This window comes from Conger conger, chromosome 6, assembly GCF_963514075.1.
Source record: "Conger conger chromosome 6, fConCon1.1, whole genome shotgun sequence".
Taxonomy (NCBI): Eukaryota; Metazoa; Chordata; class Actinopteri; order Anguilliformes; family Congridae; genus Conger; species Conger conger.
Genome location: NC_083765.1, coordinates 19,446,699 through 19,460,935, shown reverse-complemented (window position 1 = coordinate 19,460,935; position 14,237 = coordinate 19,446,699). Strand labels below are relative to the sequence as shown.

The 14,237-nt window shown below is 47.5% G+C and overlaps 1 protein-coding gene across 13 annotated transcripts in view; it reads left to right on the top strand.

Moving 5' to 3' along the window:
- The window catches only part of kiaa1109 (KIAA1109 ortholog), a 73,553-nt gene extending 61,210 nt beyond the window's left edge, over positions 1-12,343 (top strand). For all 13 annotated transcript variants that reach the window (XM_061245759.1, XM_061245771.1, XM_061245765.1 and 10 more), the window contains 12 exons: positions 316-453; positions 639-899; positions 989-1,142; positions 1,409-1,566; positions 1,672-1,864; positions 2,587-2,804; positions 3,066-3,317; positions 4,609-4,812; positions 5,226-5,420; positions 10,173-10,307; positions 10,754-10,943; positions 11,616-12,343. In XM_061245759.1, the coding sequence (XP_061101743.1) occupies positions 316-453; positions 639-899; positions 989-1,142; positions 1,409-1,566; positions 1,672-1,864; positions 2,587-2,804; positions 3,066-3,317; positions 4,609-4,812; positions 5,226-5,420; positions 10,173-10,307; positions 10,754-10,943; positions 11,616-11,832 (2,315 nt within the window). In that variant the 3' untranslated portion in view covers positions 11,833-12,343. The remainder of the gene's footprint in view (positions 1-315; positions 454-638; positions 900-988; positions 1,143-1,408; positions 1,567-1,671; positions 1,865-2,586; positions 2,805-3,065; positions 3,318-4,608; positions 4,813-5,225; positions 5,421-10,172; positions 10,308-10,753; positions 10,944-11,615) is intronic.
- Positions 12,344-14,237: the final 1,894 nt, after the last annotated feature.

The window sequence follows — 14,237 nt, the reverse complement described above, 5'->3', positions numbered from 1 at the left end:
ACCGGGCCTAAATCTCTCTCCCTTAGGGCTCATCTCTCTCCCTTAGGGCTCACCACTCTTCCTTAGGGCTCACCACTCTCCCTTAAGGCTCATCACTCTCCCTTAGGGCTCATCACTCTCCCTTGGGGCTCATCGTTCTCCCTTGGGGCTCATCGTTCTCCCTTAGGACGCATCGCTCTCCCTTAGGGCACACCACTCTCCGTTAGGACACATTCACACACGTGGGTGTATGTGTGCGTGCGTGCAAATTTGTGCGAATTTGTGCGAATTTGTGCGAACTTGTGTGAACTTGTGTGCTCTCTCCTCTCTCCCCAGCGGTGTGTGACATTGGCTCGGCCTCCTTTAAGTATGACATGCGGAGGCTCAGTGAGATCCTGGCCTTCCCCCGTGCCTGGTACCGCCGCAGCATCGCCCGTAGACTGTTCCTGGGAGACCAGACCATCAACCTGCCTGGTGAGACTATGCACTCTTACACACAGAGATAAATACGCTCACACACACACACACACACACACACACACACACACACACACACACACAAACATGTACACACAAATACACACACGCACACACAAACACACAAGCACACACCTCAGGCTGTATGTTATACTTGTGTTATTCTTTCCCATCATGCTCAGCGTCGGGGCCTGCCACGCCAGACTCTGTGGAGAGCATGGCTCAGCACCTGTCCCCAGAGGCATCTCGTAGGGCTGGCTGGCGGGGCTGGGACCAGTCCTCCCAGTCCTCCCAGTCCTGCTCCTTCCAGCACATGCCCCCCTCCCCCAGCGTCTTCACCGACCACCCCCCTGCCTCCATGTCCCCGGGGGGGCTGGCCCATCTGAAGTCTCCTGCCCCCTCCCGCTGCAGGAGTGTGTCTGATTCCTCCGTGCCACGTAGAGGTGAGCTACTACACACACCACACTGTGTTAGTGGGTGTGCGAGCTAGCGAGTGTGTACATTAGGGCTTCACCTTCTGCTTCTGTTCCAGACTCAGTCACTAAGACATCAACTCCGTCCTTCAACAAGAACAACAAGGCCAGCAGCCAGCAGGGGTCACCATGGGAGACGCTGGTGGTGTTCGCCATCAACCTCAAACAGCTCAACGTGCAGATGAACATGAGCAACGTCATGGGCAACAACACGTAAGCAAAAAACCCCCCCTGGAAAAGCACCGCTAGTTTTCAGATGTGAAAATCCCCTGGTTTAACCATTAACCATACAAAAGTGATGGTTCTCCCCAAAATGAAAACTCCAAACTCGCCTTTCCCCAGATGTTATTCTCATTTGGCCCATGGTTGGCTGGTCCCCGTGGCTACCTCACTCAGGTCCGGGGTTTTGGTTGCCAAAAGCAAAGCAGTCTCACTACAGGGCATCAACACGCCATTAAAAATGGCTGCTTTTCCTCCAGCTGGACCACCAGTGGTCTCAAGAGCCAGGGCCGGCTGTCTGTGGGCAGCAACCGGGACCGGGAGATCAGCATGTCTGTGGGCCTGGGCCGCTCCAAGCTGGATTCCAAAGGCGGAGTGGTGGGAGGAAACATTGACGTCAACACGCTGGAGATGGTGTGTAAGTTCCAGTTAAACACTCTCTCCCCGTCCCAGATTCCTGCCCCTGGTTCCCTCCGTGGGACAGTTTTCCCACCAAAGCCTTTTTTTTTCCCCGTTGTTCCAGCTCACATCTCGGAGCACCCAAACCAGCAGCCCAGCCACAAAATCCAGATCACCATGGGCTCCACGGAGGCGCGCGTAGACTACATGGGCTCCAGCATTCTGATGGGCGTGTTCAGCAACGCAGACCTGCAGCTGCAGGACGAGTGGAAGGTCAGCCTGTGCAGCACTGCGGAGGCCAGCCTGTCCGAGAAAAGGTATTACTCCCGAACCTGTAAAGAGCTATCCTACACCTGTCCCGAACCTGTAAAGAGCTATCCTACACCTGTCCTAAACCTGTAAAGAGCTATCCTACACCTGTCCCAAACCTGTAAAGAGCTATCCTACACCTGTCCCAAACCCTAAAGTCTTATCCTACACCTGTCCCAAACCTGTAAAGAGCTATCCTGCACCTGTCCCAAACCTGTAAAGAGCTATCCTGCACCTGTCCCAAACCCTAAAGTCCTATCCTACACTTGTCCCAAACCCCGAAAGAGATATTCTATTCCCGTCACAAACACCTAAATGGAGATTCTACACCCATCCCAAACCCCTAAAGAGATATCCTACACCCATCTCAAACCTTAGAGATACCATGCATCCATCCAACCCCTAAAGAGCTATCCTACACCCATCTCAAACCTTAGAGATACCATGCATCCATCCAACCCCTAAAGAGCTATCCTACACCCTTAAAGAGCTATCTTACACTTCTCCCAAACCCGTAAAGAGCTATCCTATACCTGTCCCAAACCCTAAAGTCTTATCCTACACCTGTCCCAAACCCGTAAAGAGCTATCCTACACCTGTCCCAAACCCATAAAGAGCTATCATACACAATGGATATATCTTTGGTAGAGTCCCATAGTTTTAGCATTTGGAATTAGTCATGGTTCATGGTCCTTCTCAGTAGTAAGAGCTTTCTGCTCTCCTCCTGCAGCGAGATCTTCGTCCACGGTGACCTGCAGTGGGACATCTTCCAGGTGATCATCTCACGCTCAACCACGCCGGACCTCATCAAGATCGGCATGAAGCTGCAGGAGTTCTTCACCCAGCAGTTTGACACCAGCAAGAGAGCCCTCTCCACCTGGGGTCCTGTTCACTACATGCCCCCCAAAGCTCCTATCGTCAACATTGAGAAAGGCTCCGCCGAGCTCTGTAAGCATCAGCGCCCCTGTGGTTGAGTTTACTGAGGTTCCACGGGGGGGTTTTTTGGTTGTCACTGGATGGTTACGCTAGAAAGGATGCAAGTTCCGCCATTTAACAACATCCTGTTAATCCTGTCATGTCAACCACTCAAGGGAACTTTATGGCCAATAGGATTACTATGCCCATTGTGTTCAGTCCTTTCTAGGGTGGGGTTCTATTGACAACTGAGTTTCCTCGACTACGAGTCACATGGTCTGTCCCGTGTTTCAGACATGGACGCTGCCCACCACCGCCACTGGCCCGACGTGCTGAAAGTGGTCGCCGGGTGCCATATCTCCCTCTTCCAGATGCCTCTCCCCGAGGATGCCGTGCAGCTAGGGGGCTCCATGAGTCTCCATGGCAATCACATGACCCTGGCCTGCTTCCACGGACCCAACTTCCGCTCCAAGTCCTGGGCCCTGTTCCACCTGGAGGAGCCCAACATCGCCTTCTGGACCGAGGCACAGAAGATCCTGGAGGATGGTGAGTGTGTGGGTTGCCTGGGTACCATCCTGTTAGCACTGGCTTTCATTCCAAGGCAGTGGTAACCAGCCCTGTTCCTGAAAATCTACCATCATGTGGCTTTTCACTCCAACCCTAACACAGCACACATCATTCAACAGCTAGAGGTCTTTTTGAGCTACTAATTGGGTTGTTAAATCGTTCCGAAATATGTCCGTTCGCCCCACCCCCACTTAGTGATTGCCGAGAGTCGATTTAAAGAAGCCGTTCTTTACACATCTACATTGCCAACTACTAACCATTTATTCTATCTGTTGTTCTGGATTTTTTTTTTCATATTCAATAAAGATTTTGAAGACTTGTTGTAATGCACAACAGTTGTATTAGCTTTCCAATACCACGTCTGAAAGCGGTTCAGTCCAGCCGATGCATGTTCTCAGTTTATTTACAATCATAACAGAAACAAACAAAATCATACTAAATCGTACTGAATGTGGTAATTCCACATACGCTCAAAGACACGTTCCATGCTAGCTGTCCATACACTTTACACAATACAGGATTACACTGTCAAAAACAATTGTCCCTTCTGATTTACCAAGCCTGTTACTCGCATCTAAATGAGCACCACCAAGCACATCTCGGTCGCATTCATTCGAATGGCCAGGAATAACAAAACTAAATATTTGTCAACAACTGACGGCGAGGCGGCACGGATGGTGCAGTGGGTAGCACTGCCGCCTCACAGCAAGGAGGTCCTGGGTTCGAATCCCCGTCGGCCGGGGCCTCTCTGTGCGGAGTTTGCATGTTCTCCCCGTGTCTGCGTGGGTTTCCTCCGGGTACTCCGGTTTCCTCCCACAGTCCAAAGACATGCAGGTTAGGCTGATTGGAGAGTCTAAATTGCCCGTAGGTATGAGTGTGTGAGTGAATGGTGTGTGTGCCCTGTGATGGACTGGCGACCTGTCCAGGGTGTATTCCTGCCTTTCGCCCAATGTATGCTGGGATAGGCTCCAGCCCCCCTGCGACCCTGTTCAGGATAAGCGGGTTCAGATAATGGATGGATGGAACTGACGGCAAGATGATACGAGCAAATAATGGTTTTTCAGCAAAACATCTAACTTCAAAACCACTTAATATTTGGTAGCATATCCCTTGCTTGCCATAACTGCATCAAGCCTCTGACCCATTGACACCACCATTCTTTTTCTGTGATGCTTTTCCAGGCAATTACTGCAGCCTTTTTTAGTTGTTGGTTTTGGGGGGTTTTTCCCTTGAATCTCCTCTTGAGGACGTGAAATGCATGCCCTTGCAGGTTCCAGTGACGACTCGACCTACATCGTGCAGACTCTGGACTTCCATCTGGGCCACAATACCATGGTCACTAAGCCCTGTGGGGCCCTGGAGAGCCCCATGGCAACCATCACCAAGATCACCCGCCGGCGGCATGAGAACCCGCCCCACGGAGTGGCCAGCGTGAAAGAGTGGTTCAACTACGTCACTGCCATGAGGAACGAAGGTACGCAACGTTTTCACTCGCCATCCATTCCCCATCCATTCTCTATACATTCCCCATCCATTCCCTATACATTCTCCATCCAGCCAGCCAATGCTTCATGCTGCTCAGTTTTCTACACTTGTCTTTGCAAGTCACTGAATATCTGTTCAGATGGGCCAAAGTGGCTTTAAAGATTCAAGACTTTGTGTTCATTGTTCTTCAGTGAAGGACTTGCAGGCAGTAAGCTGTTCAGCAAATCTCTTTTGGGTTTTGGATACTACAGCAGGAATTACAGAATAAGATCGTCAAATCTCGGTGTCACCCGCAAGGTTATTACAGTGTAAATTATTTGCTTTGACGAGGATGAAAAAAATCTGTTTATCCTGGATGCCCCCAAATTCTGCTGTATTAACTGCAGTGTCCTCCTTCTTAAGAGCTGAACCTCCTTCGGAACGTGGACGCCAACAACCCCGAGAGCGGAGCGGCCGCAAAGAGCTCCAGCCTGCTCAGTGGCTTCCGGGGGTCGTCCAGCTACAACCACGAGACCGAGACTATCTTCGCCCTTCCCAGAATGCAACTTGACTTCAAGTCCATCCATGTGCAGGACCCGGAAGAGCCTTTGCTGACCGGTAACACGCACACTCTCGCTCTCACTCTTGTTCTCTCTCTCTCGCTCTCTCTCTTGCTCTCACTCTCTCTCTCTCTCTCTCACTCTCACTCTCGCTCTTACTCTCTTGCTCTCTCTCTCACTCTCTCACTCTCTCACTCTCACTCTCACTCTCTCTCTCGCTCTCTCACTCTCACTCTCACGCTCACTCAATTCAAATTCAAATTCAAATTCAAATTGCTTTATTGGCATGACAAAATTTGCATTTGTATTGCCAAAGCATGGCAAGGAACATGTTAAACAGATGAAAACAACACAGTAATATGATTACATATAAAACAGGATAATAATTAACACAATAATAATTCTTTATATATACATATATATACACACATATACATGCACATGCATATACATACACATGTACAGTGCATCCGGAAAGTGTTCACAGCGCTTCACTTTTCCCACATTTTGTTATGTTACAGCCTTATTCCAAAATGGAATAAATTCATTTTTTTCCTCAAAATTCTACACACAACACCCCATAATGACAACATGAAAGAAGTTTTTTTTTTAATTTTTGCTAATTTATTAAAAATAAAAAACTAAGAAATCACATGTACATACACAAGATGCTTTTTTAAAATCAATAATTCAATTGGTGTACATGTTGATTAATTAGGGTGTTCGGGCGTTAATAATACTGCAGAAAACCTTCCCCAGATTACTGTTTACACAAATGCCTCTGTAGTTATTTGGGTCTAATTTGTCTCCACTCTAGTGTATTGGGGAAATAAGCCCCCAGCTTCAGTTCTCAGGGAAGCAGCCAGCTTGGAATACGAGATTGAACAATTTCAGCAGGGCCAGCTGCAGCTCAGCGGTGCTGTGTTTAAGCATCTCTGTCTTGATGCTGTCATGCCCACAACTTTTCTCGGTTTAAGTTTTTTAATTTGGTCTTCTAATTCTTTAATTGAGATTTGGTAGTCAAGTGGGTTCTGATTGTTTTTGATAGTTGATTCTAGGATTTTTATTTTTTCTTTGATTTTGTTCTGTTCCAAATTGAGATTGTTTGGTGATGCTTTCAAAATGTGTTTTCCAGGTATTACAGTCTTGTACAGCCAGATTTTGTGTGCTCCTGTTGCTCAATTTGTTCCATTGTTCCCAGAACAGATTTTTTTCAATAGAATCCTCAATTTCTCTGAGGGTTTGATTATAATGATTACATTTACATTTAAATTAAAATCTTTTTATATTCTCTCAGTGTTTCAGTGTAGTTTTGACGATTTTCCAAATTGTGTGGTTCATGGTGTTTTTGGTTGGACAAGTGTCTTAATTTTTTTCTGACACTTCTACAGTCCTCATCAAACCACGTTTCTTTTTGGGGTCTCAGGCCAGATTTCTGACTTTTGTTTTTGAGACCTGCTTTGTTGGCTGATTTATAATATATTTTGTTAATTTGGGTTACAGCCATATTTATACCAGATTGGTTTGGTTGGAATGTTTTTGAGAGAAAGTTGTTAATAAGGTTAGTAGTCTCTGGTGAACTGATTGCCGTTAAAATTTTTACATCAATGTCATGAGCCCATTTAAACGTTTTGTTCAACTGAAATGTTTTGCAGGGCTCGGGTTCTTTGGCTATCTTTTGTCCATTTCTTTTTAAGTATACATTTATCTGACAGTGATCAGAAAGTGGTGACTGTGGTCTGACAGTGAATGCACTAATGAAGGAGGGGTCCATGTCAGTGATTGCATAATCGACTACACTAGCCCCAAGAGCTGAACAACAAGTGAACCTCCCTAAAGAGTGCCCTCTGATCCTTCCATTAAGCATGTACAGACCTAAGGATCGACAGAAGTGCACTAACTCTTTGCCATTTTTGTTTGCAGTATAATCAAGACTGTTTCCTTGGGTAGTGGTGGGGTTAAGGTAGACCGAGTATGTTCTGAAAATGTGGCTGTTGCCAGCAGAATCCACAATATCATTCTCTGATCCTGTTCTGGAATTTAAATCTCCGATCAGTAGGACATTACCCTGGGCCTGGTAATGCCTGATCTCCGAATGGAGAATTTCAAATAAATTGTCATCGAAGTATGGTGATTCTAAAGGGGGAATGTAGGCTGCACAAATGTCATTATTACAGTTAATGGGGTTTTTGTTTAATTTTAGCCACATATATGTTGGTTTTCTTTTTTACCTCTCCATAGTCTGGAGAATCTGGGTGGTTCTTACCAGACAGTACCTGAGTGTAGGTGGACTGTGTGTTAGGGGGTGCTGTGACCTGCACTCTGTTGTGCTGTGCTCCACTGTAGTAGGCTGTGCCAGATGTGTTGTCTCCAGGCCAGGCTGTGTGGGGTGGGGGCCTCCTCTGAGATGGGTATGCTGTGCTGGGCGGGGCTCTGTTGGGTGGGGGCTCCTCTGCGTTGGGTTGGGTTGGCTGGGCGGGGCTCTGCTGGGTGGATTCGTCCTCTGTGATGGGTGGGCTGTGCGTCCTAGTTCAGAAGGGACGTCTTTCCGAGGCAGTAAAGTGGAGGTGGTGATGTTGGCTGTGGGGAACTCCCTGCGTGGGCCACCTTTGTCACTGCCTGTGACGCCCTCTCTCCCTGAGAACACGGGTCATTTGTACTCGTGTGTATGATAATGTTATCTGGCTCATCTAGTCAGGAACGACAAAGGAGTTTGTGTGCTGTGTCAATAGTGGGACGCCAGAATTTCCCTACCCTGTGTGTGGGGAACATCTGTCTGTGCTGCAGGAACTTGCCATTAGAGTCGATGAGTATGGCGGTTTTCGGGGGCTGGTTCCCTGTGGTGCTGGGTGTAGCTCTGTCGGGAGGGCTGGGGTCCTGAGGGGGGGCGGTGCTGGGCTTGGGGCTGGCCTGTGGCTCTGCCTGGCTGCTCTCAGTCTGTGATGTGCAGTCTGTGGTCTGCACGGATTCTGAGGGCTATCACACTGAGCAGCTCGTCTCTGAGGATCTGTGTGTCTCTCTGCTCCAGGCCCTCCTTTAATTCCCTCAGTTCCCTTAGGGCCTCATTTTCCTTACGGAGATCAGTTGTGCTCTCTTCTAGTTGTCCCATTTTTGTCCAGGTTCCCTCATTGAATTGGGTAAATTCAGTTGTGAGTCTCTGAATACTGTTTGTCTCTGACAGTTTATGCTCTCATTTCGATTAATTCTACCTCTAGGAGGGATAGGCAGTCCTGGATGTGCTGTACAGACAGCGGTGTTCGGGGTATGGCAGGGCTGTGTGTGGCTGTGAGTGTGCTGGAGGAGGCTGGCTGGGCAGGGCTGGGCAGGGCTGGGCACTGTGTGTGTCAGGGAGGCTGGTACGGTCACACTGGTAGCAGATGTGGCTTTATAGGGCACAGAGGATTTCTTCTTTTCAACTTCATGTTTTCAAGTTAGTCTCAAACTGCTGTAATTTTAATTCAGATCCTTGAATCATGACAGTACCATTGGTATCTGCTCTGAGCGTTTCTGGAGTCTCTTTCAGTAGCCTAGCTTTATGCTTCTTTCTCCCTCTTTCACTACTGACTTCTTCAGGGTTGCTGATTGCTAGGTCATCGTTTCTCAATCTATGGGCCGCGGACCGGTGCCGGTCCGTGGAGAGGTCGCTGCCGGTCCCCTGAATCCTGCCCTTCCTCCACTCAAAATTCCATTTCTTTTACTGTCTATGATCGCGACTCTGCTCGGCACGCCCCCGTCCCTACGTCGCCCGTCCAACATTCTCTAACGTGAAGCTCTCCCGCCCGAGAGAGGTTACGTGCTCTGTTCCATTTCTGTCAGCTATGACAGGGAGGCACAACGGCGTTGTTACTCGGGTGAAAGCAGTAGCACCTTCGGTCCAGGCAACGCACTGCATAATACACCAAGAGGTGCTTGCCTCAAAGCGTCTACCCCCAGAGCTACACGAGGTCTTGGATCAAGTGGTCCGATGCGTGAACTACATTAGAGCCCATGCATCTAACTCCAGGATGTTCACATCTCTATGTGAAGAGATGGGCGCCGAACACACGCATCTCCTCCTGCACGCCGAGGTCCGCTGGCTGTCTCGGGGTAAGGTGGTAAGCCGAGTGTTCGAGTTGAGGCATGAGATCGGAGCATTCTTGGATAGTAAAAAATCTAGTCTGGCTGAGCATCTGCGTAATGAGTCCTGGGTAGTTAAGTTAGCTTACCTCTCTGACATTTTGCAGCATTTAAATGCCCTCAACTTGTCTATCCAAGGGAAGTCATGCAATGCCTTCCAGGCCAATGATAAAAATCATGGCCTTTAAAAAAAAAAACTGTCAGTCTGGAGCGACAGGGTCAACCGGGGTGTTTACGACATGTTTGACTGTCTATCATCCCTAGCTGATGTTGAAGGTGTCTGTCTGGGTCTGGTGACAGCTATCATCGTTCAACACCTTACTGAAACTCTGCGTCATTTCGAGAAGTACGCATCTCTCAGAGAAACAATGGGTCCGAGATCCATTTGCCAATCCCGAGAATAGTGATCTGCCACCTGTGATGCAGGATAAACTTTTGGAACTGACTTGTGATTCTGGTCTACAGTCGCGTTTCGGCCGACTTTCATGATCTGAATTCTGGCTGTCATGTGCTGCTGAATACCCGCAGCTCAGCGAAGTGGCAGTGAAGGTATTGTTGCCTTTCCACTCCACGTATCTGTGCGAGACTGCCTTTTCTCACATGACTGCCACCAAGACAAAGTATCTCTCGCTCTCGCTCTCTCTCTCGCTCTCGCTCTCACTGGCTCTTGCTCTCATTCTGTGCTCTCCTACAGACTCCAGCAGCAAGCCCAAGGTGGAGTGCAGTGTGGTGACAGAGTTCACTGACCACATCTGTGTTACCATGGATGCCGAGCTCATCATGTTCCTCCACGACCTCGTGTCAGCCTACCTGAAGGAGAAGGAGAAAGGTGAGGCCAAATCCCCTCAGTAAAACAAATACACATAGAAAACTGAGTGAGTGAGTCCAGGGCGAGTGAGTGAGTCCAGGGCGAGTGAGTGAGTCCAGGGCGAGTGAGTGAGTCCAGGGCGAGTGAGTGAGTCCAGGGCGAGTGAGTGAGTCCAGGGCGAGTGAGTGAGTCCAGGGCGAGTGAGTGAGTCCAGGGCGAGTGAGTGCGTCCAGGGCGAGTGAGTGAGTCCAGGGCGAGTGAGTGAGTCCAGGGCGAGTGAGTGAGTCCAGGGCGAGTGAGTGAGTCCAGGGCGAGTGAGTGAGTCCAGGGCGAGTGAGTGAGTCCAGGGCGAGTGAGTGAGTCCAGGGCGAGTGAGTGAGTCCAGGGCGAGCGAGTGAGTGAGTCCAGGGCGAGTGAGTGAGTCCAGGGCGAGTGAGTCGATCTTGAATCTGGCTGGTCTTGCGCAGCTCTCTTTGCCCCGCGGATCTTCTCAGCCCGTCCCGGCCAGAAGAGTCCCACTGCCGCCCACGACCACAACTCTACCGACAAGGACAAAGACAAAGACAAAGACAAAGACAAGGAGGATGCCATCAACTACACCACGGTGGATTGGAGGGAGTTCATGTGCAACACCTGGCACCTGGAACCCACGCTCAGGTGAGCGCCCCTTGCTGGAGACCACAAACCTTCATCCATGCGTATATGTGCAAATATACGACATACCACCAATACTCATACATGTGTACTTTATGTATGTGCAAATATTTTACATACCGCCCACCCTCATACATGCGTATATGTGCAAATACACCAGCTTTTATTTCCTGGTATTTACACCTAGATGTGTTAAACTACTTAGAACATAGCACCTTGGGTATCAAACCACCACACAATCTTGGGGGAGCAAAGGTATTGGTATTTTAGTAAATGAAAGTAAATAACACTTAATATTGCATATTCCTTGCTTGCAATAGCTGCATCAAACCTGCGACCCATTGACATTACCAAACTGTTGCATTCTTCTTTTGTGATGCCTTTCCAGGCTTTTTCTGCAGCCTCTTTCAGTTGTTCTTTGTTTTTTTGGGGGGGATCCCTTCAATCTCCTCTTCGGGAGGTGAAATGCATGCTCAATTGATTAAGGTCTTGTGATTGACTTGCCAGTATTAAACCTCCCAATTATTTTGGACGCATTTCTCCGTAAGACGGAATGTTTTGGTAGATTTCTCAATTCATCCTGCTGTGTTAGCCTGCAGCCTTGTGTTAGCCATCCCAATGCTGTTCCCCGCAGTTTCCGGAAAAACCCGGCAGTCACTCATTTGTTCTCTAAAGGTTGATTTCCTGGACCGGGAGGAAGATTGACCCAGTGGGAGTGGACTACATTCTGCAGAAGCTTGGCTTCCATCACGCCAGGACTACAATTCCCAAGTGGCTCCAGCGAGGGGTGATGGACCCCCTGGACAAGGTCCTGTCTGTGCTCATAAAGAAGATGGGAACCGCCCTGCAAGATGAGAAGGAAAAGAAAGGCAGAGAGAAAGACGAACATTAGCCCAGTCTGGCGCTCAGTCTGAACCCGCAAATGTGAAAAGCTGATCATAGGATTCCCAGGGTTCAACAGAAACACTCATTTTACAAACACTGGCTCTCTCCTAGCTACTGTAAACTGCATTTCCCATAAGCACCCACTGTTACTGCCTGACCATGTGGAACATAGATGTTTACTGTGGTGCATGCTGCCACCATATGGAGTTGTGACCCAAAGTGTTGCACAGCTGTTTTATTATGTATATTTTGAACAGGAAGTAGGGATTTCATGTTACTTGGCTGCTTAGACTTTTTTAATGATATGTGCAATAGACTAATGTATATAAAATAACTATTGACAATTTAATGTGAATTTGATAAATGTGTTGATTTTAACATAATAAAATCATGGCCGTCATGTTTTGATTTGATTCAGGTGTGCAGCTTTGTATTCTCCACAGAACATTCTGATTTTTGTTTACAGTGAAGATCTTGTACTTCTGTAGTTCGCTGCCATTAAAAATTCAAACATTCTCTCTTGGGATTGAAGGACTGTTTCATGTAATTTATAGTTTATCATTCATAATCTAATTCAATATAAAACAGTACAGACTGAATGGATCCCAGGTGTGATTCAGACTGAATGGATCCCAGGTGCGATTCAGACTGAATGGATCCCAGGTGTGATTCAGACTGAATGGATCCCAGGTGTGATTCAGACTGAATGGATCCCAGGTGTTATTCAGACTGAATGGATCCCAGGTGTTATTCAGGCTGAATGGATCCCAGGTGTGATTCTGACTGAATGGATCCCAGGTGTGATCCAGGCTGAATGGATCCCAGGTGCGATTCAGACTGAATGGATCCCAGGTGTGATTCTGACTGAATAAATTGGATTTACAAATTCAATTCTAGATCAGCATTCGGTTTCTTGTCTCTTGACCACACAAATGATACATTTTGACAGGTACTGGATTTGTCAGGAACTTGCCTAAATTTTCGCTTTAAAGGACACATCGGTACTATTCTCACCCTTAAATGCAGAAAATGAAATGGAATCCAGAGGATCATGCCGGGCCTGGCCTGTGTTCAGTCCTGTACGTACAGCTGAAATGGCATGTTATTCACCATCTCGCCTTCACACGCATTCCGTCTGCTGTTGGCTGGATGCTAGATGGCTGCGGCCTGTGAGGCACACACACACACACACACACACACACACATACACATATACACACACACACACACACATACATACACACATACACATGCATATACACACATACACACACACACACATACACATACAGTTGTGTTCAAAATAATAGCAGTCCAACATGACTTACCAGATCAATCACTGTTTTTGGTAGAAAATTATTACTACATGGCAAATAATTTACCAGTAGGTGTAGTAGAGTCATAGAAAACCAACAGACCCAACATTCATGATACACATGCTCCTGAGTCTGTGTAATTGAATAATTAATTGAAAGAGGCGTGTTCAAAATAATAGCATTGTGGAGTTCAATTAGTGAGGTCATTCATTCTGTGGAAAAACAGGTGTGAATCAGGTGGCCCTTATTTAAGGATGAAGCCAGCACATGTTTGCATGCATTTCTCTCTGAAAACCTGAGAAAAATGGGTCATTCCAGACATTGTTCAAAAGAACAGCGTACTTTGATTAAAACGTTGATTGGAGAGGGAAAAACGTATAAAGAAGTGCAGAAAATAATAGGCTGCTCGGCTAAAATGATCTCCAATGCTTTAAAATGGAAAGCAAAACCAGAGAGACGTGGAAGAAAACGAAAGACTACCATTCGAATGGATCGAAGAATAGCCAGAATGGCAAAGACTCAGCCAATGATCAGCTCCAGGGTGATCAAAGACAGTCTGAAGTTACCGGTGAGTACTGTGACAATTAGAAAACGCCTGTGTGAAGCTAATCTATCGGCAAGAAGCCCCCGCAAAGTCCCACTGTTAAAAAAAAAAAACGATACAATTTGCCAAAGAACACATTAACTGGCCTAAAGAGAAATGGAGAAACATTTTGTGGACTGATAAAAGTAAGATTGTTCTTTTTGGGTCCAAGGGATGCAGGCAGTTTGTCAGACGAACACCAAACACTGAATTCAAGCCACAGTACACTCTGAAGACAGTGAAGCATGGTGGTGCAAGCATCATGATATGGGGATGTTTCTCTTACTATGGTGTCAGGCCTATTTATCGCATACAAGGGATCATGGATCAGTTTGCCTATATCAAAATACTTGAAGAGGTCATGTTGCCTTATGCCGAAGAGGAAATGCCCTTGAAATGGGTGTTTCAACAAGACAACGACCCCAAACACACCAGTAAGCGAGCAGCGTCTTGGTTCCAGACCAACAAAATTTAAGTTATGGAGTGGCCAGCCCAATCCCCGGACCTTAATCC